At 39.9% G+C, this 25583-nt stretch overlaps 3 protein-coding genes across 5 annotated transcripts in view; 2 read left to right on the top strand and 1 right to left on the bottom strand.

The window, feature by feature from the left end:
• The window catches only part of LOC111657962 (queuine/queuosine transporter SLC35F2-like), an 8904-nt gene extending 8075 nt beyond the window's left edge, over positions 1-829 (top strand). Inside the window, exon 8 of the mRNA XM_023410322.2 lies at positions 279-829. Coding sequence (XP_023266090.1) covers positions 279-662 — 384 coding nt within the window. The 3' untranslated portion in view covers positions 663-829. The remainder of the gene's footprint in view (positions 1-278) is intronic.
• A 299-nt stretch (positions 830-1128) lies between these two features.
• On the bottom strand, positions 1129-10724 carry LOC111657964 (rhomboid-related protein 4-like). Of its 3 annotated transcripts, none has more exons than XM_087175163.1 (8): positions 10586-10724; positions 8857-9012; positions 8248-8557; positions 6599-6731; positions 5081-5169; positions 4416-4481; positions 3580-3735; positions 1129-3494 (listed from the first exon to the last, which is right to left on the bottom strand). In XM_087175163.1, exons 2-8 carry the CDS (start codon positions 8998-9000, stop codon positions 3349-3351), a joined length of 1044 nt encoding a protein of 347 aa, XP_087031289.1. In that variant the 5' UTR covers positions 9001-9012; positions 10586-10724; the 3' UTR covers positions 1129-3348. The 3 variants fall into 3 exon arrangements, with proteins under 3 accessions (XP_087031289.1, XP_023266092.1, XP_087031290.1); XM_023410324.2 differs by lacking the exon at positions 10586-10724 and adding an exon at positions 9881-10017; XM_087175164.1 differs by lacking the exons at positions 4416-4481; positions 10586-10724 and adding an exon at positions 9881-10017.
• LOC111657963 (flotillin-2-like) lies at positions 10525-25237 on the top strand. The gene is made up of 11 exons (XM_023410323.2): positions 10525-10663; positions 11781-11859; positions 13464-13554; positions 14211-14334; positions 14791-14909; positions 16935-17048; positions 17137-17256; positions 17720-17934; positions 21034-21217; positions 21892-22041; positions 23089-25237. Exons 1-11 carry the CDS (start codon positions 10615-10617, stop codon positions 23131-23133), a joined length of 1290 nt encoding a protein of 429 aa, XP_023266091.1. The 5' UTR covers positions 10525-10614; the 3' UTR covers positions 23134-25237.
• The last annotated feature ends 346 nt before the right edge of the window (positions 25238-25583 follow it).

Raw genomic sequence — 25583 nt, 5'->3', positions numbered from 1 at the left:
TATTCTTCAAAAATATAATAATAATAAAAAACAAACAGCAGACAGACACAGTTACAGAGCAGCTGGTGAATATTGTGGAGTCTTTATGAGGAGGTAGTAAAGACCAAAAACAGCTCAAAGAGAGAATATATTGGTCTTTAATTCATCAGCTGGACACAAACAATGATAATGATGCTCTGTGACAGCTGCATGTGTGAATAAGCAGCTATTGACACAATAATCACTGTATTCATTTAAGTACATAAAGTATTTAAAATCTACTCTCCACTCTGCCTCAGTTCTCTGCACTCTACCTGGTCTCACTGGTGGTCATCCTCATTGGTTTCATCGCCTTCAACGCTGTGCCAGCACCAGTTGACCCCGGTGACCCCACTGACCTTGCTGACCCCACCACCTCCTCTTCCTCTGCCAACGACAACGAAGGATACGACGACAACCCTGCGGCCTCTAAGAATGAAATCACCAAGCAGGAAGTGGCCGTGAAGATCACTACTGAGGAGGAAGAGGATGATGAAGAGGAGCAGCAGGCGGATGGAGAGAGGAGGGAGGGCTGGGAGGAAGATGAGAGGAGGAGGAAGAAGAGGAGAGCGTCAGGGCCATCACAGAGGTTTGGAGGAGGGAACGATGATGTTGTTGCCGTTGGACGCAGCACTAAAATGTGAACACCAGCACAACAACCTGTCAATATGTAATATTTTTTATTTTTAAAAACATTTATTTATTGAGTTGAGTTTTTCTTGTATATAACAGAAGAGAGTACATACAGAAATTCACAATACAGATATGAATGAGAAAATAAGGGAAATAAAACAGCAAATACAAATTAAAACAGTGGTACACATCTCATCCTTCAGATGGTTAAAGCTGCTGTCATTGTTACTTATGATGTTATTATATCAGGCATCCTCCGAGTTGCATTTTCTTACATTTTTTATCCATGTTAATTTTTACCAAAAGTCACTTGCCTCACAGTCCTGTTATCCACTCGCTGCATGATTTTTTTCTGGGTGTTTTACAAATGTTTTGCTCAAACAAAATAATAATGACTAACTATCTGCTCTCCTCTGCCTCCACATCCTCCATTACAAATATCCTCCACAACAGACATGGATTACACTCAGCGAAATCTGGAGAGCAGTACATCTTTATTGTGTAAAAATATAATGTAAATAGAACCACAACAAACCAGTTTACACTCTTGAATATTGGCATTGCCTTAGAAAATTACACATCTGAGTGTTTTTCTGATCTGGTGGCTGAGTCACAGGATTAACATCCCCAAAAGGATTCATATGGCAATTTTCAGCTCTGACGTCTCTGGTTTGGTTTGGTTCAGTTTGGGTTTTGGCTAAAGGAAACTGACAGTGACTGCTGGAGATGGGGTGTGAACCACAGTCTCCACAGTCATAGTCAGATGCTGTGTGTGGCTCATTACAAAATCAGAGCAGTAATATCAACCTAAATTTAAAAATAAAAAAACACCACTATGTACATTGTACGACTTTTATTCATTTTGCAATTTGGTGTTTTTTTCTCATTCCCATTCATAACTGGCAAATAGATGACATGATGCCATGAGCCTCCTTCCAACAGCTAAAAATTAAGACTCTTCCTTAGTCAGGCCCAATAACTTCCTGGAAGTTATTGGGCCTGACTCTGTTTCCAGTCTTTGTGCTAAGCTAAGCTAATCAGCTGCTGGAAAAATGTTAAACTTCCTTTAAACATCTTATAAAAACCAAACCTCCCACAATAGCTGGGTGGCATAAAATTATTTTTTAACTATTTGACATACAGGTCTAAGTGTATGATCAAGGTATTCTATAAGATTTGGTCCCTGTTCCTAGATTATATTGGTTCTCAACTAGCAGCCATGGTTTGGATGGGTCTGGTGGATCACAGCAGGTTAGATACAAGGTAGAGTTACAGAGGGAGGACAAACAATAATTCAATATAAATAAATACAATTAGAGGGAGCAGATGCCGCATAGGAACACTCACACACACACACACACGCTCGCAAACGCAATAAAAGCAATAAATGGGCGAAATGGAAGCGAAATGGAGACGATAAAAAGATAAAAAAGACGATAAAAAGACGACATAACAAAAAAGCAAGTCTATAAAAATGGGTTTTAAGAAGTGATTTAAAAGAAGTTACTGATTCTGTCTTATCTCCTCGTTCCAAAGTCGAGGGGCCCTGATGGAAAAAGCACAGTCACCTTTAGATTTAAGTCTCGACTTTGGAGCAGCCTGAAGGGCCCTGCCTGAGGATCTAAGGCTGTGTATTGGCTTATATTGGGTTGTTAACTCTGTAATGTAGCTTGGGGCCTTGGCGTGCATTAAAAGTGATCAGTAAAATCATGGAGAGTGACTTTTGATTTGTGCCAGAGAAGAGCGAGTTGCATTAGTCCAGTTTGAGAAGATGAATGCGTGAATGACTTTTACCAGATCGGGTTGTGAAATGAGGGGTTTGATATTATTTTGGAGATGGATCTTAATTGAAGGAAGCAGGACAGGACACCTTTTTTGATGTGGCGGTGGAAGGTCAAGTGGGAATCAAACAGTACTCTGAGATTTCTGGCCGTGGGTAGCACATTTGTGGACCAGGGACCAAGAGCCTTCTGAAAGGAACTGATGGGGTTCAGTCGAGTTGTAAAAAATGTTGTGCCATCCAAGTGATCCCTCCATGAGATAGTCTAAAACAGCAGCTAGGCTTTCTGGGTCATCAGGTTTGAGTGGAAGGTATATCTGTGTGTCATGTGCGTAGCAATGGAAAGAGACGTTGTGGTGTAGGATGACTTGGCCGAGCAGAAGCATGTAGATGGAGAGTAAAATTGGACCTAAAATTGAACCTTGCGGTTCACTACAGGTAATGCAAGTTGTGCAAGACTCATGATTACCTATGGTGACTGAATAGGTTCTATCTAAAAGGTAGAAATAAAACCAAGTGAGTGCAGTGTCCTTGATGCCAACCCAGCTACTGTGTCAAAGGCTGCACTCAGGTCTACAAGAATTCAAATTGTGCACTCTCCCTGGTCAGCTGCTTAAAGGAGGTCATTTGTTACCTTTAGGAGGGCAGTCTCTGTGCTGTGTGAGGCTCTAAACCCAGATTGAAACTTCTCAAAGATGCCATTTTGACACATGAACGCCAAAAGTTGGGTTTTTTCAACAAAGGCTGAAAGTCTTTGAGAGTTATGGAATCACAAAGTAGAGACAGCCTGATGGAAGCAGCTCTTCCAGCAACAGTCAGTGAATCACAACACTGGACACCGACATCACGGCTGGAATGGACTGCAGGTAAGATACTGAATATATGAGATACTGTCACAGTGTCTTCTCATTCTGTCTCTAGAGTCTCCTCCTCCTCTGGTTGGAAAATCCCTGTTCAAACCTCCTCAGTCTCCTCCTCCTGAGCAGCTCCTCAGGACTCAGCTCCTCATCGCTGGGCTGGGAACCATGAGGGGGACGTGCAGTTCCTCTCTGCCCGGTTTGTCCTAAAAAATAAAATATTACTAAATTTATGTGTTCAGCAGCAACACGCCAGCCTCCCTTCCATTTCTTCTTATTTTTCTCTCTTGCCTCTTTGATTCAGGCTTTTTCTGACGGCCAGTTCTATCTGCTCTTCCTCCGTCAGTCCTGCGATGTAAGATTCTGTATAATCAGACGTATGATCTGTTGTAGAGTCTTCTGCGTGTCGTGGCTCTTCTGAGTTTCCTCGCCTAGTCCCGCTGTAGCCTACTCACACATTTACACACATGTAGACAATATAATTAGATACAGAATAACTGAACAGTAAGCAATGATCGATACCTTTGTGTAATTCTCATTTCTTTGTAGGGTGACACTTTTCGTAGGTTGGAAACACGCAGGTTGGAAAGTAACCTGGTAGATTAGTCTTAAAATATGTCCTATCAGTAGTAACTCTTGTGAGTTACTAGATGATTCAATCTCACTGGGACTTTAATCATTATTCATATTAAACAAACTAAGAAACATGTAACATGTATTTGTTGAAGTGGTCGGACTTTCACAACTTGTGACACAAAAAAACATAGCTTTGTTCAATGGGGCATATAAAATATTACTTCATCATTTTATCCAATTAGACATTTGTGTTAAATTCTGTTTGTGTATGAATTCTGAATGAATTATGGCCAAAATCATGTTTTGTGAAGTCACACTCGGATTTGTCAAATGGCCGAGGTTATTACAGAGGTTCCACAGTAAACATCTGAGGTGTCCTGCTGGTTCTAATCTCTTAAACAGCAGAAAAACTTTTACTTATCCAGAGTGTAACTCTGCCTTTACAACATGTCATGAATCCGCTCTTTCCCATTTTACTTCTACAGTGTAGGATTTAAACATTCCTGACTTTGCTGCCTCTCAGTGGTCGAAACAAAAACATGCTGTTGTACCTGAAGCACCTGAAGAGCTGTGGTATGAACTTGGCCGTGGAATAGTTACATCTGAAGATACAAACTCTGATGGGAAAAAAATTGTATTTCAGTGAATATTTGGTAACATTCACTAACACTTTGTGATACAGTTTACATTAAGATCTGATCTGGGCATAGACTCATTTCTCCTCAGCAGAGATGTCCTTTCTCTTTCTCTCTCTCTCTCTCTCTCTCCCTCACACACACACACACACACACACACACACACACACACACACACGGATGGAGAAACTCAACACAAACATCTGCAGTAGAAGAAAGCATCAGACTCCTTCATGTTTTGCTCACTTTGTGGGTCACTGCTATTTCGCCCACCAATTTACACACTGGGCTGAAAAGCGACCCAGTCTCAGGTTCATGTGCAATCTGCAGCAGGTTTTGGCAGAGGACATCTCTGTATTTAGCTGCTTTCTGACCAGTCTCCCTGTCCCTCCTGCTCTATCATAAAGAAGAAAGAAAAACATGTTTTTACTTTGTCATTGTGGCTTATTGAGTGAAGAGTGATCCATTTAAAATTAAACCAACAACACAATAAAGTGTGCACAACGTGAAGAGATCTGAATACTCTCTGAAGCTACTGTATATTAACGGTCTATCTAAGACAGCAACACACACATTCAGACCTGCACACGTCTCCATGATGGTCTTCAGTGGACCCACAGTGTAGAGCAGACCCACCAGGATACCTGCCAGGTGGCCAACCAGAGAAGTCCTGAAGAGGAGCACAGACCACAGTATGAAAATTTAAACATTCACTACTCAGTATACTAATCTATGGCACCATGACCAAAAAATATGTTTGGTTGCTCTGACTTTATTAGTTTTTACAAGATCCTTTTTTTTTATGTTAGTACGACATCTTAAATATTATTTTGTCACTGTTACCATTTTTACAATGATGGATAGACTGTACCTTAATTGGTCCAAATGTCCCAAGCATATAAAACATAAAAAGCATTTAAAGGTCACATATTTTACACCTTTCCAGTGTTGTATTTCAAGTGTTGATCCATAAGAAGATATATTTGTGGTTTTAAGAACCAAAAACCATCTGAGTGTAGTTCTACATCTCCTCTCTCAGGCTTCTCTTTGGAGCTCTGGTAACAACAGGTCGGTGAGCCAATCAGAAGAGAGGAGGCCCTGAGCTGATTTCAGGAAAACACTCAGAGAAACCAAATCCTGCAAGGATGGTGGATCTAGGTGGGTGGGGCTCGGGGCATGGCTGAGAGCAGTAACTGCTTTGTTGTGACATCACAAAGTTCCTGAAGTCCTGACAGCTGGTTTTAAGGCTAAGGTTCTGAATACAGGCTGTGTGTATTTCTCTGTGGACTGAGGCTTTGATACTTTCACAGTATTAATATAAAACCTAGACCTGCTTTATAATCAGACAACACATGGACATCTACCTTTAGACTATATGGGTTCTTTAAGCCAGTAAATGTAGTTTCTCCTAGTCAACAAAGACCACAATCTCCAAAGTTTCTGTTATTTAGCATTTAGCTGTAGGTTTAGCTTTTAAAGCCTTTATAATTCCACAGAGAATACAATTTAATACCTTTTTTACAATCACAGTGGCCAAAGGATGACAGAAAATGAACGATAATTTATCACATATACATGTATTTGTATATACAGTATATGAAAATAATTCCTAGTAATTGGTCATTTAACATAACCTGTATCCAGATAAGTGGCAGAAAATTGATGAATGGATTAAGAAATTTAAAAAAAGATCAATTTAATTAGATTTGTGCAAAAGTTAACACTTGCCCATAATGAGTGGATGAGGTTCCTTGCTACTGTAGCAGTAGTAGTGTCAGTGTTCGCTGACTGAAAGTCCCCAAAAAGGGATTGAACATTCTCCTGCAGAACCACAGATGTATGTCTCACAACAGCCCTCTTTTACTAATGTTACTGTCTATGGCAGGGAAAAAAAACATATTCAAGACTTTCAAGATTTTTTAAATAAGTTGTTAAAGCCTTTTAACAACTAAATTCAGTGTTTGCAGACTTGTAAAAGCCCTATAGACTTTATGTCTGGGTGGCTGATGTTTTGGTTTTTTTCTAATGTTGACCATGTTTCACCTCCCTCTCCCTGGTGCCCAGGAGAGCACTGTGATTTTGGTGTTTGATTATCTCACCCGGGATTGATTAGATAGATCAGTACTAGCTCCACCCAGCTGGCAAAGCGATTGGACACACGGATATTCAACACATAGGTCACACCGCCTGGGTTGTAATGGTTACTGACCACCTTCAGAGCAAACAGGACGCCTGAAAACGAGAGGGTTAGAAAAAAACAGGATATGTTGAAATCACCAAAACAGAGGGTTACTTACAGTCAATAAGAAACCAGAGAGAAAAGTACATTAAATGAGAAATAGTACAGCTTGTTTGTCACTTCTATATACCTTTTGTTTTTCATTAGGGCTGCAACTAACAATTATTTTCATTATCAATTAGTCTGCTAATGACTTTCTTGATGAATCAATCAATCATTTGGTCTATAAAATTTCAGATATTCTATTTTAGTGAAAAATGCACATCACAATGTGCCAGAGCACAAACACTAACATTTGAAGCTGAAACCAGTGACTTTGATGCATGTTTGCAAGTCTATTCATTCTGGTGTTGATCAACTTATTGTTTCAGGTCTATTTTTAAAGTTTACTTCAAAATTACACTTAGAGCATCCGTCACTAGATTAAGATGTGATGACGTCAGTCGTCTACAGCAGTTCCACAAGAGTTTTCAACTGCATCCTCATTTTTTCACATTGATCATACGCAGTCCAGCCATAGACTAGGTTTTAACCTAGTCTTGTTTACTTCTAACATCTTAAATATATTTTATTGACCAAACTATTAATCACTTAATCAAGAAATTCATTTACATACTAATTCATTGAATAATGAAAACTATCTAATTAAATACAAATGGTATTTGACATAAAAAAATAATGACATTTATGACTGTGACCTTCAGTGCACTCTGAGGTGGTTTTCAGCCGAGAGTGACGCAGACGGGATGAAGGTCAGTAGCTCCAAGCCTGATGTCATGGTTCACTGCTGGAAAACGGTGGACTGCTCCCTCTGGGTTGAGGGTGAGTTGCTGCCTCAAGTGAAGGAGTTTAAGTATCTCGAGGTCTAGTTTACGAGTGAGGGTAGGATGAAGCAGGAGACTTACATCCAGATTGCTGCGCCGTCAGCAGTAACGCAGGCATTGTACTGAACCTGGGCCAGGGGGCGAAGCCTTCAATTCACCAGTCTAGATCAGACCTTCACCTTTGGTCATGAGCTTTGGATATTGACTGTGAGAATGAGACTGTGGATACAAGTGACTGAAATGAGTTTCCTCTGCAGGGTGGCTGGTACCAGCTTTAAAGAAAGGGGGGATGAACTCAGACATCCAGAGGAAGCTCAGAGTAGACCCACTGCTCCTTCACATTGAAGGACCCAGTTAAGGTTGTTTGGGCACTTGATTAGGATGACTCCTGGGAACCTTCTATTGAAGTTCTTCCCAGCTCACATCCCACTGTTAGAAGACACCGGAGTAGTCCCAGAACACAATAGAGAGATTATATATCTCATCTGGCCATGGTGCTGCAGACAGGGACGTCTGGACTGTCTTGCTTGACCTTCTGCCACCGTGACCCAACCCCAGATCAAGGGGTCAAGGGGTGAAAATGGATGGATGGATGGATGGACATTTATGACTTAGATTTGCATAAAAATAAAATAAATACATTTTTTTCATTTTCTAAAATAATAACACTGTTGGTAGTTTGTACCTGAGAAGCCGACAGCACACTCGTTGCTGTGAGAAAACACGTCTATGAATCCTAGTAATGGATCTGAATCCTCAGTGAGTTTTGTCAGCAGCGCCTGCAGCAGCAGATAGACCAGTCCGGTGAGCAGGAAGAAGACTGACAGCAGGTAGAGGAACCAGGCTGCACCCAGACTTGGCTCCAGCTTGATGCCTTTCCAGAGGAGGGACACCATGTTGAAGTAGAGGTGCCAGTCATCAACATGGTGCAAGGGGGACAGGAAGAGGCGACGCCACTCTTTATACTTGTACACATGTTGGAGGCTCACACAGGCCTGAGGATTAGATGGATAGAAAGTAGTAATAAATGTTCAATAACAGCAATAACAAGTCATGCTACTTGATGCTTCTACTCTGCATTTCAGTGGGAAATATGTGTTGTATATATGCCACTTATCTGACAGCTGTAGTCACTTAGATTGTAGATTGAGATTTACATACAAAACATACTGTACAATGAGTTCTTAACATGTGATACATTGTTATACGTAGATTAAACTATCTAAGCAGTAGCACTGCTGCAAACTGTGCCACTGAGTTGTCAGATCAATTCAACAGATTACTGTTGAATTACCTTCAATAGAGGAGCAGCAGGGAACATGTACAGATACACATTGAATCCCAGGACAGCCAGGGTGACTGCAGGGATGTTTCCCAGACCCTCCTGGAACAGCTGGACCACCAGAAGCAGCAGGCCCAGCTGGAAGCCCCTCTGCATACTGAGAACAGCCTGGAGAGACATGGTGCAAAGTAAAAGTTAGATGTATTCATTTTCTTGGCGACAGGCCACAAATCTGTTCCTGGGTCAGCCGGCATAAACACCTGACCCTGCAGAACATGGTCAAAGTGAGGTGATCAATCTCAGTCCTTAAGGAGGCAATATAGGCCAGTTAAAGCTAACCACAGCGTAAACAAACATAGTGTCCGTGAAGGAAGGAAGGTGCACTACTGTGCTTACTGCACTGAAGAACAAATCAGATGTGAGATCATCCTCCCGTAAAAAAACAACCCCACAGGTCATCTGTGCAGGCAGCTTATTATGACCCATAGTTACATTTCAAAGTGAGCAAACACAGCAAAATACTGAAAACACAACCCATGTGGCTGATAGATACACAAATGAAGTGAAAATACTGAAAACATATAAACCAGAATACTGAGATTTTCACAACTAATTTTTTTGTTTTTACCAATTAGATAAATTAAATATAATTAGTTAATTATTGAGCTTTAGCGGTGCATGTAGGTGGATACATTTTATTAACGTAGCAGTTGTCAAGATCATCCAAGACAAATATTTACCCTACAAACACAAGAGTTTTCAATCTTCGAATCTAAGGAGGAAAATAAGCATATTTATCAAAATGTTGAACTATTCCTTTAATTGTGAAAAACCACAAAATAGCAGGTAGGCCTACTTTATTTCAAACTTTTCATCTGAATTAAGGACACCTCTGTATTCACTGCCCTTCCTCATTCTTTGTTTTAGGCGATGATAAAAATAATGAAGCCGCTGATGCAGACAAGGGAGAATAAACACTGACAGCAGTTCCAAAGACTACACATTCTTATAATTAACCTGAAGACACTTTACTTACACGTCACGCCTGTTGAAGCTATGTTATTGTTTTGTTCGATACAAGTCCACAGAGCTTTATCTCAGCCTCATGCAGGAGTTTTACCCGTCAGCCCGCTGCTGCGCGCGCTCCCGAAGTGGGAAGGAGAAACGAAACCGAAACTTAGGCGGTAAATAATCTGTCAATAATGTATGCTGATGTTTTTTTTAAAGGTCTAAGTGCTTGAACTGAACAAAACTTAGATTAGATACAAACACTATATGTGACTGTCATGTTGCGGTTTCATCTTAACGAAAAAAGCTGACTGACATTGGGAAGAACTGACAGCATCACTGACTTTATATTTCACAATAATAATAAAAACACATGAGCAAAATAGTGACGGCATACGTGTGACTTTTAACATGAACAGCCTAGTTTGGAAAGATTTATCTCTTGAGCAGCTGGTGGTGAAGCAATTCTATTACTAGTGGACTGGCTGGAAAATAATTTGCCCATTCAGAAATGTAACATTTACATAGATATTCAGAGTAAGGCACAAAAGAAGTAGCCCAGCCATCATTGGTAGTCCCCAGTCCGCCGTGTTGACACATGACGTCATCGCGCCTACAGCTGCTGTCGTCGGTCGGGACGCGGAGATTCATTCAAATCGGTTAGACTCGGATTAAACATAGGATACACCTGCATCGCCAGTTCCGTGGAAGATCCGACTGTCCGCTGGTTTACCTTTTTTCCCGCTGCTGTGTCGACTCGGCATGGGGAACTGTTTGACTGTGGGTCCAAACGAGGCTCTGGTGGTCTCCGGTAGGTAACGTTGATATCAGAGCTAACGGTTAGAAGGTGGGTGGCTAACTAGCTAACCAAGCCTCCTTTAACTTTCTATTGTCTGTCGCAAAATTACTTGTTTTGTCTGCTGAAACTACAAACGACTGTCTTCTGTGTTAAATTCTGAAACCAAATCCTTGTCTGTAACGTTATTTATTGACGTTAATCACGGTTTAGCTAAGCTTAGATAACACTGTCAGCACCGTTAAATCACATGATCGACAGGCTTTGGTTTATCATCAGAGGAATACCGGCCCAGATACATCCGTTTATAAAGCGCTGTAGCTTATGTGTAGAGTTTGACCACAAATTATAATTACAAACCACAAACCCATGTGCAAACAGTTAAAATCCCAGTGTTTGGAGGCAGTATGTGGCTTCATTCCACATGATGTTATTGCTGGAGGGGGGCGGTTTGATCACCAGCCCACCCCCATCGTCGCTATCAAAATAAAGCTGCAGTGATGGAAGAAGTGATCAGATCCTTTACTTAAGGAAAAGTACCTACACATAAGTGCAAAAATACTTAATTACAAGTCCTGAATAAAAATTCCACTCGATTAAAAATACACATCTATTATCAGCAAAATTTAGCGAAAGGATCTCTTTGTTATGATCAGGTCGACCAAACGAAGGTTTTGTTTTTGTTGCTTTCTTTCATTTGTAAATTATGACACCCCTGGAAATATAAAACTATTCCATAATTCACAAGTAAAAAAAAGAGCAGAGACAAGAGGAACAACTGAGGAAATAGATCTGTTTCTGCCTTCCTGTCCTGTTTTAATGCCACTGCCACTCAGGTTTATCACCTGACCGAGGTTGAGAAATACTGCTGAATAGTGTAGTACTATATCTCCCATGCTGCTTTCACACTTGTTGTGTTATTGCTGTGCTTTTATCCACACACCAAGCTTTTTTGACTAACAGACGTTTTGCACAAGCCCTCAAGTGAACAAAGTTAAGTGACTCCTGAATAATTCAAATGACAGCTCAGAGTTCAGCAGTGCAGTTTGATGTCAACATGTTATTTGATGAAAAGTGACTGGATTATTGACCATGATGCTTTGTCTTAATAGAAATGTTCTTCTCCCCTCAGGTGGTTGTGGCTCCGATGATAAGGAATACATCGTGGGAGGCTGGGCCTGGGCTTGGTGGTTCCTCTCAGACGCCCAGAGGTGGCAGTTTTATGTTATCTTGAAATGGCCTTTTAGTAGCTCCTTGAAATGCCTTTGTTCAGGCCAGTACTCCTCATCACAGATAAGTGGATCATGCTATTAAAAAATCCTCTGTTCAAACTCATTTGGATGAAATGACCAAGGTTTTTACACAGCCCACAGCTAACATGGGCTTTTGCGGTCTTGAATTTCCACAGGGAAGTCAGTCCCATTATCTGCAGGCAGTCAGTACACAAGTAGAGGAGGAAAACATTTCCACCATATTGCCATACCATTACCATATAGTCTTGTATCACACACAATGTACAACAGGTTCAAGGGTGTTTTTCCTTTTTTGTCTATATTCCATACACACATTCCCACTTTTCTTAGCTGTGTAGTAATAACATGCCCTCCCTTTGATATGTGCAGTGTCAAAAGACAAATATACTTTTTGCATTATTTGTTTTTGGCCTGTTGAGCTCTACTAGGCAATCACACATTATATCACAGCACTTTTATATTCCACAGCACTGGTCATCAGCCCTGTCACATGTCATCGTTGGATTGTCAAATATTTCATTTGCTCTGTTGTAAAGTCCTGTGCTGTCCTGTTCTGTTGTGGTCCTGCCAGATTTTACTCTCTATTCATTTCTAGGAACGATTAAACGAATAATCGCAAATACAACCACCTCCTCCACTTGTGCACAGTTCAGTCCGATTGTTAAACAGCATCTGAAACTCCCTGACACCTTTTCAACATCTGAATTTAGAAGGTTTCACCTGACAGACTTTATGTCTGAATTGTCTTGTGTAAACATGCATGTAATTAAGTAGTTAACGATGAATATGAAAAAGCTATGCCTTGTTAGGTTGCAATTAAAATATATTCAGAAGTGGCCAGTTAATGATGCATTCACCTCATAGATCACATGAGTTGCTTTTAACAATAAAAATATCAATATTGTCAACAACCTAGGGCCTCACACTGACCTTTCACCCTGAGTCAGTCATTTGTTAGGTGGACAAGAGAAAATTCTGTCACATACATTATACTAACTTAATATGAACATTTCATGTTACGCTTTAGACAGTCTTAACCTGAGTGACTTTAAGTGGATCACCCATGAAAAAAAAATACAGTTAATATACAATATTGTGCAAACATTTTAGGCTCTAAAAGTAAAGTGAGGGTGGCTCCAAAAGCAAAGTCATCAATAGTTTTTGTCTATCAATTAACTTCATACAAAGTGTAGTAAACAGAAAAAACATAAATCCTAGCCCTCCTAACCCCTTGCCTTTAAAACTGCAACAGTTCTTCACCTTGGAACACCTGCACGTGGTTTTTCAATGTACTTGCAGGTAGTTTATTCGTAAAGATATTTTTAGTTTTTCTATGTTGATCTGTTTAAAAAAACAATTAAAGTTAAACTCACTTTAATTCAATGCTGTACAATAATAAAACATGAAAAAGTTACAAATTTTCAGATGGTGTTGTAACAACCAGAAGTAGGAAGTGCAACTATCAGATTCTCAGCGACCTGACAGAACACAGTGTTAAACATCCACAGAGTTTTAGTCCTCTCTCAGTGGCCTATTAAATATGCTTTTGCACCTTGCTGTAGGATATCACTGGAGCTCATGACTTTGTGGCCCCGATGTGAGGATGTGGAGACGGCAGAGGGGGTAGCCATCATTGTCACAGGGGTGGCTCAGGTAAGACCGCAGGCCAATGACGTAGCTGTGTAAATACTTTCTTAATATTTCGAGAAAATGTCTCCCAAGCACAGAATATCAAAAACTGTCAAGTACCAACAGCTGGAACCAGATGTCTGATCTGATCATTTGTTTGTCTGATAAAATTTTGCCAATTTTAGACCATTTTTTTGTACAAAGTTGTTGTACAGCTTTGTTTGTAGGCAGATATCATCATTTTTTGTATTTATTTATTTAGTTTCTGTTAAGGGTTTTATGAGAAACCAATTAGTTTCTAGTGGTTAAGAAATAGAATAGACCTGACAGCAAATATCTAACACTGCTGATGGATTTACTTTTCCATTAAAATGGGAGCCATTAACAGCAATGGATTGACACACAATTAATAACTGCAAAGATAATTTTCTTTAGATATTCTTTACCTTCAAATTGTAAGTTGGATCTCAAAATCTCTGCCCATATTTCAGCATATCACAAAATGTTTCTGTCTTTGCTATAATGAAATGTCACAAAACCAGCATTGTTGTTTAAATCTTTAACACTGATATTTTGAGACTACAGCACGGGCCACATCCCATACTCTTGGTGTTGATGTTGAGAGGCTGGTCTGTGATCAGATGAGCTGATGAGTGTCTCCATAACTGTGTCTTCTTCAGGTGAAAGTCATGACAGAGCCTGACTTGCTGACAGTGGCTTGTGAGCAGTTTCTGGGTAGATCAGTGATGGAAATCAAAGCCATGGTTCTGCAGACTCTGGAGGGACATCTGCGCTCCATTTTAGGTACAGACATTCATTTCATTTTAACAGTATTTGTGACATGCCAGTACAAATGATTTACTAGAATGATTTTTGGCTACATCTGTATCTGCCGAGCCCAAGGTGACACCTTCACATTTTTTCTTTTGCCTGACCATCAGTTCCAAACCAAAAGAAATAAAACACAAAAGGCTGGAAGCTTGAAGAATAACTTCAACAATTTAATGATTATCAAAATAACAGCTCTTTTTTTTTAAACAACTAATCGCCTCAGCTCGATTGGTTTCACAAGAAAACGTTATGATTCTTTGACATTTGTGACACTTTATATAAAGGATTACTCACACAACACTCAAAAGTTAAGACAATTCTGTTGCCCTAGTTTTTACTTAAGCTCAAGAGATCTCACACTCGATGAAAACTGCCGCTGCTGCTTAGTGAAGGTGACATTTTGAATTGCATATAGTTCTTATTTTGCAGGTACCTTGACTGTAGAGCAGATCTATCAGGACAGGCACCAGTTTGCTAGACTGGTCAGGGAGGTAGCGGCTCCTGATGTGGGCAGAATGGGCATCGAGATTGTCAGCTTTACCATTAAGGTGAGCTGAGGGTGCTGTGACCTGGTTCTGTGACAGTGGCCAGTAAGTGTAACCTTAAGAATACCTGAAGAAAATGACAATGTAGTTACTGAGCAGAAATGGGTCAAAATAATACAATTCACTGTGGATGTTGACATGATACTCTCTCCAATCCAAAAGAGAAAGCTGCAGCCTTAACCAAGAACAAACCAGCACATGAGATGAGTAGATCGGTATCATTCATAAATCTCCTGCTTCACATAATGGTCACTTGCCTAAAATCTTCAGTCATACTACAGTAAAATTAACCTCCATTTCTTCTGAAAGGAAAAATGATTCTGCTGGAAGTGACCAGAAGTTCAGGTTTGTGTTTGTTATTCCTCTGCACCGGCGACAGCCAAGGCCATAGGTCCGTCTGTCCCATTCTCCTGAACGCAATATCTCCGTAAGGCCTTCAGGGAATTTCTTCAAATTTGGCACAAACATTCACTTGGACTCAAAGATGAACTGACTGCAATTTGGTGATCTAAGGTCAAAGGTCGCCGTGAACCTCACAAAACATAATTTTGGCTATAACTCACAAATCCATATGCTAATTGTGACACAATTTAACACAAATGTGTAATAGGATAAAATGATGAAGTGATGACATTTTATATCCAAAGGGTCACAGGTCAACTTCACTGTGACATCATAATGTACTGCGAAAACACTTCTAGCCATTATTTAACACTGTATCTTAGGGAGGGGAGATTGTGACCATAATGACTGGTTGGTGAAGTCATACAATTGCAAGCCGTGAGTTAGGTAATGCATGAGTCTAATGCAGTTAAGAAGCGCGTCATTGTATTTGTTAGCCCTCTATTGTATCGATTTCTGTATGACGCATGAACTACTATGAAGAGCTCAACATATGAGAAATACACCGTGTGTTTATACACTAAGCGCTACTGTAGAAGTCACACAAACATTAGTCAGCTGTCACCCTGTCTTGTTTTTAATCTATGTAGTTTTGTATTTTAACATTGCCTCATAATGTGAAAGAGCATTGACTGAATATGTTTCTGTCTCCTGTGGAGTCTGCTCTTCTCTCTTCTCACGAGAGAATTACTCTCTACAGAGTTTCATGAGTTTAATATTTAACCGGCAGGAGACTCTTCCTGTAGAGTTCACTCTTATTGATTAGAGATAATTGAAGAGTGGCTGACCACCGTGCTTTGCTAGAAGCCCAGAGTCCATTTCTATCACATCAACTAGTCCAAGTCCAGATGGTTTCTGTAATGCGTCAGGACCGGTTCGCTCATTAGTGGAGGCCTCAGACGTTTGTGGGTTGTCCTTATTGTATTTCTTGCTTTTCATCTTTCTTATTCAAAAGGAAAAAATCTAGTGTCAGTTTGTCAGTTGTTGTAGATATTATAGAGTCTCCTGTTGCACTGCTGGTGTTCCTTATGTTAATGTTGAATGTAGCTGAGGCTATGTCACTTATCAGACAGCACTGTCAACAGTTGTTCAAGTTAATGAGGCGTTTCCTTGTGCCAGCGACTCTTCAGTGTAAGTGCAGGAATCAATAAGCTGTTACCACACACAGATAGAAGGTGTCTGTTTGTTGTTGAAACTGCACTAGACTAATTTCCTCTAATCAGTGATGGGAGAAATTAGATATCTAGAAAACATGCGACAAATCCAATAAAGTGCTCACTCCTCAGACCTAGTGAAATATTTTCTTTTTGGTGGCTGGATGCAATGTGTAGAAAAATCTTCTCTCTTCTTCTGAAGAGAGTGTTTGACTTCATGCTTTTATTCATCACTTCACAAACTCTGAGAGATTTCCAGTTGATGAACATTGACCTCACAGCCAAACAGGATTTTGACAAACAGGGCAAACCACTTGTGTTTCAGTGAAGCACTCCTCTGTTACAGTCTTGCTCTCTGTAGGATAAGATGTATTTTTACTTTTCAGTTGATACTTCACTTTACTGAGATGTATTGTTTACAGGAAGCTGAGCTCTGCAGCTTATAGGTTGACCTGTTTCTCTGTGTTTGCAGGATGTGTTTGATAAACTGAATTACCTGAGCTCTCTTGGGAAGACGCAGACTGCAGCTGTCAAGAGCAATGCAGACATCGGCGTGGCTGAGGCAGAGAGGGATGCTGGGATACAGGTAAGGAGGCTCTAGACTCTGAGAAGTGGATTCTTTTGTGCACAATAACCACCTGGTCATCACTTTACTTTTTTTTATCATCTCCCAGGAAGCAGAATGTAAGAAAGAGATGATGGACGTGAAATTCCTGGCCGACACCAAGATGGCCAACTCCAGACGTGAACTGGATCTGCAGAAAGCCATCTTCAACATGGAGGTCAACTCAAAGGTGGGCACCTGAGGTTTTCATTTGCACTTATACATGACACAATGTCGAGGCTGATCAGGTAGATGTACATACGGTTGGCTGTTTATAAGAATCACCAACCAGATCATCTCTGTTTTGACAAACAAAGAACCAGCTCTAGGCCAGGAAAACTGGTTCCAGGACAGCACCAACACTTTGCTGGTCTACAAACTCATTGTACAGACCCACAGCAATTTATTTAACTTTCTAGTAGAGACGTCAGAGTTTCCAAAGACACCAAAATGAGAATGTCATAGAAATTTGTATAATATGATCTATAAGATATCTGGAAAAATTTCATTTGATGGTTCGATGCAGCCATGCCATTGCGAAACTTTGCTTGAATCTTCTGACATCGACCGACCAGACAGTGTCAAACAAAGAGTGTGTTACCTCAGGTGTGTGTACTTTAGAGGCGTGACAGTGTGCGTGCTGATGTTTTCAGAAAGCAGAGGCCCAGCTGGCATATGAGCTGCAAGCAGCCAAGGAGCAGCAGAAGATCTGTCTGGAGGAGATTGAGATCCAAGTGGTGCAGAGGAAGAAACAGATCACCATTGAGGAAAAGGAGGTCGACCGGACAGAAAAAGAGCTCATCGCTGTGGTGAAGAGGCCCGCTGAGGCTGAGGCCTACAAAATGCAGCAGCTGGCTGAGGGGCAGAAGTAAGTGAGAACCCTTCATTTAAAGCGACAGTCAGTCAGTTTTATGAGCTTTTTCAACCAGTGTCACCAATCTGTAGAAAGTCTAAGATCACACAGCGACCTGTCGTTGATTTAAAAAAGATGACTAAGCAAGCTAATTAGAGTGGACATCAGAAACATCTGGGAATGTCAAAATGCAAAACACTTTAGTGAGGGGTTGTTTTCCAGGAGCTGGGCTTGGCCCCTTAGTTCCAGTGAAAGGAACTCTGAATGCTTCAGCATACCAAGAGATTTTGGACAATTCCATGCTCCCAACTTTGTGGGAACAGTTTGGGGATGGCCCCTTCCTGTTCCAACATGACTGTGCACCTGTGCACAAAGCAAGGTCCATAAAGACATGGATGAGAGAGTTTGGTGTGGATGAACTTGACTGGCCTGCACAGAGTCCTGACCTCAACCTGATAGAACACCTTTGGGATGAATTAGAGCGGAGACTGAGAGCCAGGCCTTCTCGTCCAACATCAGTGTGTGACCTCACAAATTCGCTTCTAGAAGAATGGTCAAATATTCCCATAAACACACTCCTAAACCTTGTGGAAAGCCTTACAGAAGAGTTGAAGCCGTTATAGCTGCAAAGGGTGGACCGACGTCATATTAAACCCTATGGATTAAGAATGGGATGTCACTTAAATTCATATGCGAGTCAAGGCAGGTGAGCCAATACTTTTGGTAATATAGTGTATCTCCCTCTGAAGCCGAGCTGGGTTGTGAATTCTCTGCCATTATTACCACATGGTTGTTGAATTATTTGACCTACATTTCATTTTCAGTCAGTGAAAGCATTGTTGTGTGACTCCTGTTCGTCATGCAGTGTGTTCAGTGCAGTGGCCCTGGTGAGAACTAGCGAGGCAGACAGTTGCATTGCTTTTTTTTCCTCACAACTGAAAAGTATTTTCACAACCAAATGTTTTATTTTTTTGTTTTTGTTTTTTTTAATTTGATTATATAATTGAATTTAGAATATTGGTTGACCGGCCTACAGCGTTGTTGTTTGCTTTTTTTGGAATAACAACAAGCTTGTAGCAGACATGTCTTGTGAATTTAATTTGCTTGTACTGTAGCGTATATACCTGGCCTGGCATCAGTCACAAGCCATTAAGGAAGTTCATTATAAGGACATGCAGAGTTATGGACCCACAGTTGACACTTTGTGACTCTTCCCACCATCAAACTCTCAAATTGATAGGAGACAGAGACAAAGGACCCTTTCAAAAACAGTCCATGCTTTTAGCATGTCAGAGAGACACAGAACCAGACCAAAGGTCAAAGGGTCAGCTCCAGAGGATCAACCAATGGACACCAGGCAACTGGAGAATAGAGGCAAAATCTCCAGTTTGTAACAATAAGACTCTGTCTAATGATATTTGATTGTTTCTTATATAGGAGAAGTAACAACAAAAGGACTGATTAACACTAAGGTGTGAATCCTCCGCCCCGAGGCATCTATTAATATTCCTTCGGGCTTATTATTATCCTTCCGCCAAATTTTGGCGCGTAACTCGTCTAGGCAACTTTGAAAAAACTCCGGTAATATATACATCAAAATGTGCGTCTTGATCCCGAAAGAGGTGCTATGACTTTTGGTGTTAAAATTCCAATTTTTCCCAAAGTTATTCCCAAAATACTGGGAATAAATAATGCATTAGGAATGCATTGGAATTTCTTTAGAAACCCACAAAATTTCACCTTTTTTCTACAAAATTTCACCTTTTTTCTGAGTCACCCAGCTCTCTCATACCTGCATGTAGAAATGTGATTCAAACTATAAAACGGAGGAAAACTTCTGCTCTCTCAACAAGACAGGAACTGTTTTTACATAACATGTAAACTTTTCAAACTATGAGCACTCAAAGGAGGAGTGGAAATCACTTTTTCTTCAAAGTTAGAGTGACAGCGTCAGTTGGCTAGAGTGCGTGAAAATATGGCGTTAACGCTACAGTAGCAATGTTTTCCGTTTATGGGCAACAAGGTTATTGGTGGATATTTGCCCAGTATGTGTGGCCCTTCTCTTAAACAGTAAACAGTCAGTGTTTGCACAGGTAAAGGGAGGAAAAAGGCACAGCTGAAAATTTGGGTTGAGGCAAAATGTTTTTGAGGCGTCCCTTTTGTGAGAACAAGTCACTGCATCTGATGTATCATTGCTGATTGACTAGTGGAACAGAAATGCAGCATCTGAGAAGAGCAGGTGAAAAATCTGTGGTACTGTTTTAATGGATCACATGCAGAGGGAGAGAGAGAGAGCCAGGTCTAAACTGTGAGTGAGAGAGAGACAAACAGTGAAAACACTCTGCCATGTTTCCTCTGTTTTTTAAGTCTCCAGGGCAGTAAAGCACTGTCTTTTAATTTACATATTAGTTTTTATTCTCTTTCTCTGTTGGCTCTGTTTTACAGGGAGGTCAGAGGTCAAAAGCTGCAAAGTTGCACCATCACTGTGCTTCTGGTACAGGCTTATTGTCTTCCTTAATGACATACTAGCAGGGTGGATGACACACACAGACTGGGTGTTCTTCCTTCCAACCTGTGTCCTCACTAACAAAAGCAGCAAACTCACCATGCAAGATTTCCATATGCTGTGGTCATATGGTCTCTATTTCACTAAGTACTTTTGTAATTGTGCTGCACTTAGGGCCAAAGTTGAACCAGTTTGAGAGAGTTCTGCGAGTGAGGCACAGAGGGGTTGAGCGAATTAATGCACTGTGCACAGGTCTTACAATGAAATCAGGTTTTATCCATTTGAAATAGTAAAATGGGTTCATGATGAAATTGTGTTGGGACTAATTGGACTGCGTCAGAAGACGTCATCAGTGTGGCCCAGGACACATTTGTATTCACACTCCTAAAAGACTGTGGTCCAGAACACCTCTGAATGTGGTCCAAATGATCGGATCTCATATTTGTCCTCAGTGTGTCTTTGGTACCTTCACACCTGTATTAAGGGCTGTCCACTTGTGATCGGATCACCTGAGATGGATGTTAATACCAGGTCTGAACAGGGAGGGCCTTTGTGTGATGTGTTGATGAATCAGCAGTTATTTAACATGTGTGTTTCCCCTGCAACAGGATACAAACGGTGCTGATAGCTCAGGCAGAGGCAGAGAGGATTAAGATGATTGGGGAGGTGGAGGCTTTCGCGATCAAAGCCGTCGGCAAGGCGGAGGCCGAGAAAATGAGACTGAAGGCGGAGGCCTACCAGCAGTACGGAGAGGCAGCTAAGAGTGCACTGGTCCTCGAGGCCCTGCCTAAGGTAACACATACGCCGCTTCTCCAAGTGTCCTTAAAGTTCCGTAGTACACAACCATGAGCCAGTGCTAACTAAGTGTATGATTTCCCAAACTAGGAAATATTTTCATCAAGTCACTACATTGATAGAAAATGAGTCTGTTAAATATGAAGATCCTGCCATGAGAGAGTAAGCTTAGGAGAGAGACTGGAAACAGCCTGTTGTGTCTAAATGTAATAAAGCTGCCCACCAGCCCCTCTAAATGTTTTGTTACATCATGTTTGTTAAATCCTCTCAGCATCACTCAACACAAGCACCTTGAAAGCTGCAGCTTGTTTAGCTTTAAGAGACTAGCATTTTTTTTAATGATTGACAGTCAAATAATTAAAAGAAATATTCTATTATATTCATGTATCTGTTCATGTTTTACAAAGGCCAATGCCATAAAACAATGATAGCAAACATATCACATCCATACAAGGTTAGTAGTATACAGATGTTGATTTTTTTTCAGTGCAGCGGTAAGGGATCAGTACTCAGTATCAGCTAATCAAAAAAATGGTATTGGAACATGTCTAGTCTCAGTCTTACCTTGTGATCATCACAGTCGTTTCATCTTGCGAATATTATTTATTTTACTTATTTTATATGGCCGATTTTGTTCTGCTTAGAGTTCACATTTAACCGTATCTTTGCAGATTGCGTCCAAGGTGGCAGCGCCATTAGCCAAGACCAATGAGATTGTCATCCTGAACGGGGAGGGCAGCCGTGTGACAGGAGAGGTAAACCGCCTTTTGGCTGAGATACCTGTGTCTGTCAAAGCTCTCACTGGAGTGGATTTGTCAAAGGTAAGCAGGCTTCATAATATGGAGTTGTAACAGTGTAAATGTATATGTATTATTACTAAATCCACGAGGGAGTTTTGTCAGTGGCCAAAAATGACTTCTTTGCTTTGTCGGACAACACTGAAAAAGCTAGCTAGCTTAGCTGATGTTGTTTGTCTTCGCACATGCTTCTATTTTTGTGTGTGCTGATTTGATTTAATTTAATTTCTTATTTATTTATGTTTGTTTGTTTCCTCCAAAGGGGGGCATGTTGGCCAAAGACACACAACAAACAAAAAAACAGCCTTTTGTTATTGGGTGGTTATAATGTACCATTCAGTATTTAATTAAAGGTGTACTCCAGTGATTGAGTGTTGCACTTTCATAAAGTCATAGTAAAATAAATCAAAGGCCAAGATGCTCTTTTACTTATTAACACCCACCTCTGTTAAAACTCCACAACTCAGGTTCTTAACACAGATTTTCTTGTTAAATATTTGTAGTGTCTAAAGCTAAGCTGAGACTTTGATGACAATATCAGTGTTATTTTCTGTTGAGTAGACTCATGTCGCGTGAACTGATCTTTAAATGTAATGTAGTGTAATATAAAAACAGTGGAATGCCTCTTTAAGTTTGGCCTTGACAGTATGGCGTGAATCGCATGTTTATTTTTAAGGTCAATTTAAGACAAACAAAAGTGTCTCAGAAGACGACTTTTATTTCACATCAACATTTTTGTCACATTCAGTTTTGCCAGCCGCAGCAGTGTGGCAGGTAGTGCGTGCGTCACTGCAACAGCATCACTACCATGCAGGTTACAGTCACCAAAGTTTACAGGTGTTGAAATGAAAATTAAGGCGGGGTTTGAAGATGGTTGTGGTCTATTGGAATTGGAGGCGCTAGGGCTGGTGTGATCCCATCTCAAGATGCTCTCCAGCAGCTTTCTGTCTCGAAAAAAAAAAAGTGGGTCATGAAAGCGGTCTAGCTTACTGATGGAAAATTCATGAGGGTTTGTTTCAGAGCCTCGGCGTCTCCATACCTGGTTGAATAACGTGCCGTTTTATTCGACAGATCCCTTTGCTGCAGAAGATGACACAACTCAAGCCTGAAAACTGATGACTCCACATGACTCCAGTATCTGTTGTATGCACACTCATAGACTGCCTTTAATACACTTGAAATTTTTTTTGTTTTATACGTATATACTGTATACCAAGTGAAATCTTTGGAAACCTCTGGTGCCTTACTTTATACAGGACCAGAAAATCTGCATGCATTGTTGCTCATTCAAAGAACTTTTATTTCATTTTTTAATTTGGGAATAGTTTGTGTACTTTTTTTCTTTTTTGTATTTTTCTTATAGTTTTGGTATTTGAATTGTACATATCGGCCCGTTTGTATGAAATGTCATTGAAAATGAGAGCTGATATTAGACAGGCGTGACAGTTACAACCCACTGACTCTCACCCAGGTTACATTTATATTATGTCGTGTCCTGACAGCTGATGTTAACACTTATTCTTTGGTATTTATACATCAGGGCGCTAGTTTTTTCAGATGACAAGGCCTCTGCTCTCACTTTTTACCCTTGGTATGTTGCAGGCCTTTTTGTTGATATCTACACGTCCTTATTTGACATTAGACACATCTGCATTCCCATGATAATCTGAATCATTCTTGTTAATTTTAGAACTTTATTTGTATTGTTCATGTTGTATTTTTTGACTAGCAAACGTTATTCATTATGTCTCAGTGATTGATTTTTACAATTTAACAAAGGTGCTCACAATCTTAAAAGCAGACCCTTTTATTGTACAAATCTCCATTTTTAAGTTTGTCCCATCTGCAGAGTTTCTTCAGGTTTTGTCTGTTCTTCTGAGAAAAGTTTAATTCTCTGCAAAATGTTGTTATCGGGCTTGATACATAATGATTCTAATTTAATTGTTGATAGAAAAACAGGAAGCAAATTCTGATCTTTTTCAGTATAAGAGCTCAAAACATGTTCCTTTAATATTTAGTGTAGGTTTTACTGTAAATTAGTCATAGTTTTGGCATGAAAACTGAAAAAATTGATTGGTATTAAAAAAAAAAGAAAAAAAGGAGAGAGTGAAAATGGCTGAGTTGGAGTCATGTTAAACATGTTAAATAAGGAAAAAAGCTTAATTTAACAGAATGGATTCTGAAAATGAAAGGCCAGATAACGATGCCAAATAGAATAGATCGACTTTTTATTGTACCAGAAGGAGGGATAGGGATACTGCATAGTTTACCTGACACTGATGTTTAATTTTGCACTACAAATATCTGTAAATGCTAAGCCATGTTCAGGTTCTGTCAACAAACCAAACTCACGTTTCACAGAAAGACACTTTCTGTTCAATGTGTGTACATGTTTGCACTCAAATAACTGTCACATCAAATATAGAATGGCACTTTCTTATTTATCAAACAATGTTTTATGTGTTTTACTTGATGTGTTTTTTTTTTTTTTTTGCACCAAATGTTAAGCTCCAGAGCAGCTGTACACAGGATCTGATGCTCAGTTAACTGTCAAAGATTTCTGGAAAATGATTGGCAGGGAGTTGGCAGATATAGTATATTATAGTGCATAACAAGTCGACCCCTCCAGTGAAATTTAATTTCATCCACTTCCACTTCCACTTCCAGAAGAAGTGACAGTAAACTCTGGTAACCAGTACCTGCTCCTCACCTCTCAAAGCTGCACTCACCTCTACTAAACTGACACTGGCCTGACGGTGATGTTTAGTTCGAATCTCATATCTCATACAAAGAACAAATGCAATGGTAGTTTTATGTGTGAGCACACTGATACAGAATTTACAGAGGACTGTTATTATTGTTGTTTTTTCTGTATCAATGGCTCATTTTGATTTATGTTTGTATCATTTTTTTGTCTATGTAGTGACTTGACAAATACTGTGACCATATTGATTTGTTTTTGGCAAGCAAATATTTTGTACTTCAATATATAAACTTAACTCGAACTTATCTGTCTGATGTTTTTGTGCGATTATTACATATATGTGTTAAATTCCCAATTTTATTTGTTATTTTCCTCATTTTATTTAAAGCATACACTATGTGTTTCAAATGGCCATGAGTTTCTGTATGCTCTTGCTGCATGTCATCGGTTGTACTTAGAATATTCACTTTACTCTTAGCTAATTGTCATTCTAATAAATCAAAATGCCATAATTTATTTATTTATTGCCATTTTCTATTCTGCACATTTTATTTACAGTCATCTTTAATTGTTTTTTCACAGATTCTGCTTTTTAATCCTGGTTCAAAGGATAAAAGGTTTCAAAATAGGGTGATTTCCATTGTATCAGAAGGATTTCTGTTCAATATATGTACATGTTTCAAAAATAGGGAGTGTACAAGTACAAATAAGTGGTAAAGTGTACTCAGCATGTACAATAATATCAGTCGTTTTTTTGGATGAAGATGAAAAGAGTGTGATTTTCTTTCAATTATTTAAGCTGATGTGTTGTCATATTTATGTAAGTCAGAAAAAAACAATTTTGTTTTTAAATTCACCTCTG

Source organism: Seriola lalandi, unplaced genomic scaffold (assembly GCF_002814215.2).
Source record: "Seriola lalandi dorsalis isolate HSWRI2012SDOR001 ecotype SW California unplaced genomic scaffold, Sedor1 jcf7180002054422, whole genome shotgun sequence".
NCBI lineage: Eukaryota > Metazoa > Chordata > Actinopteri > Carangiformes > Carangidae > Seriola > Seriola lalandi.
Note: the sequence above shows the minus strand (reverse complement) of the source record. Positions and strands in the feature narration are given on the sequence as shown.

Excerpts from the sequence above, each read along its gene's own strand:
- LOC111657964 (XM_087175163.1), bottom strand. The coding sequence starts at position 9,000 with ATGCAGAGGGGCTTCCAGCTGGGCCTGCTGCTTCTGGTGGTCCAGCTG. Across the intron at positions 8,558-8,856 it reads CTGCTGCTCCTCTATTGAAG|GCCTGTGTGAGCCTCCAACA; the intron begins GTAATTCAACAG and ends TCTAATCCTCAG. Across the intron at positions 4,482-5,080 it reads CATCATGGAGACGTGTGCAG|AGTTTGTATCTTCAGATGTA; the intron begins GTCTGAATGTGT and ends TTTTCCCATCAG.
- LOC111657963 (XM_023410323.2), top strand. The coding sequence starts at position 10,615 with ATGGGGAACTGTTTGACTGTGGGTCCAAACGAGGCTCTGGTGGTCTCC. Across the intron at positions 11,860-13,463 it reads TTCCTCTCAGACGCCCAGAG|GATATCACTGGAGCTCATGA; the intron begins GTGGCAGTTTTA and ends ACCTTGCTGTAG. Across the intron at positions 21,218-21,891 it reads TCCTCGAGGCCCTGCCTAAG|ATTGCGTCCAAGGTGGCAGC; the intron begins GTAACACATACG and ends GTATCTTTGCAG.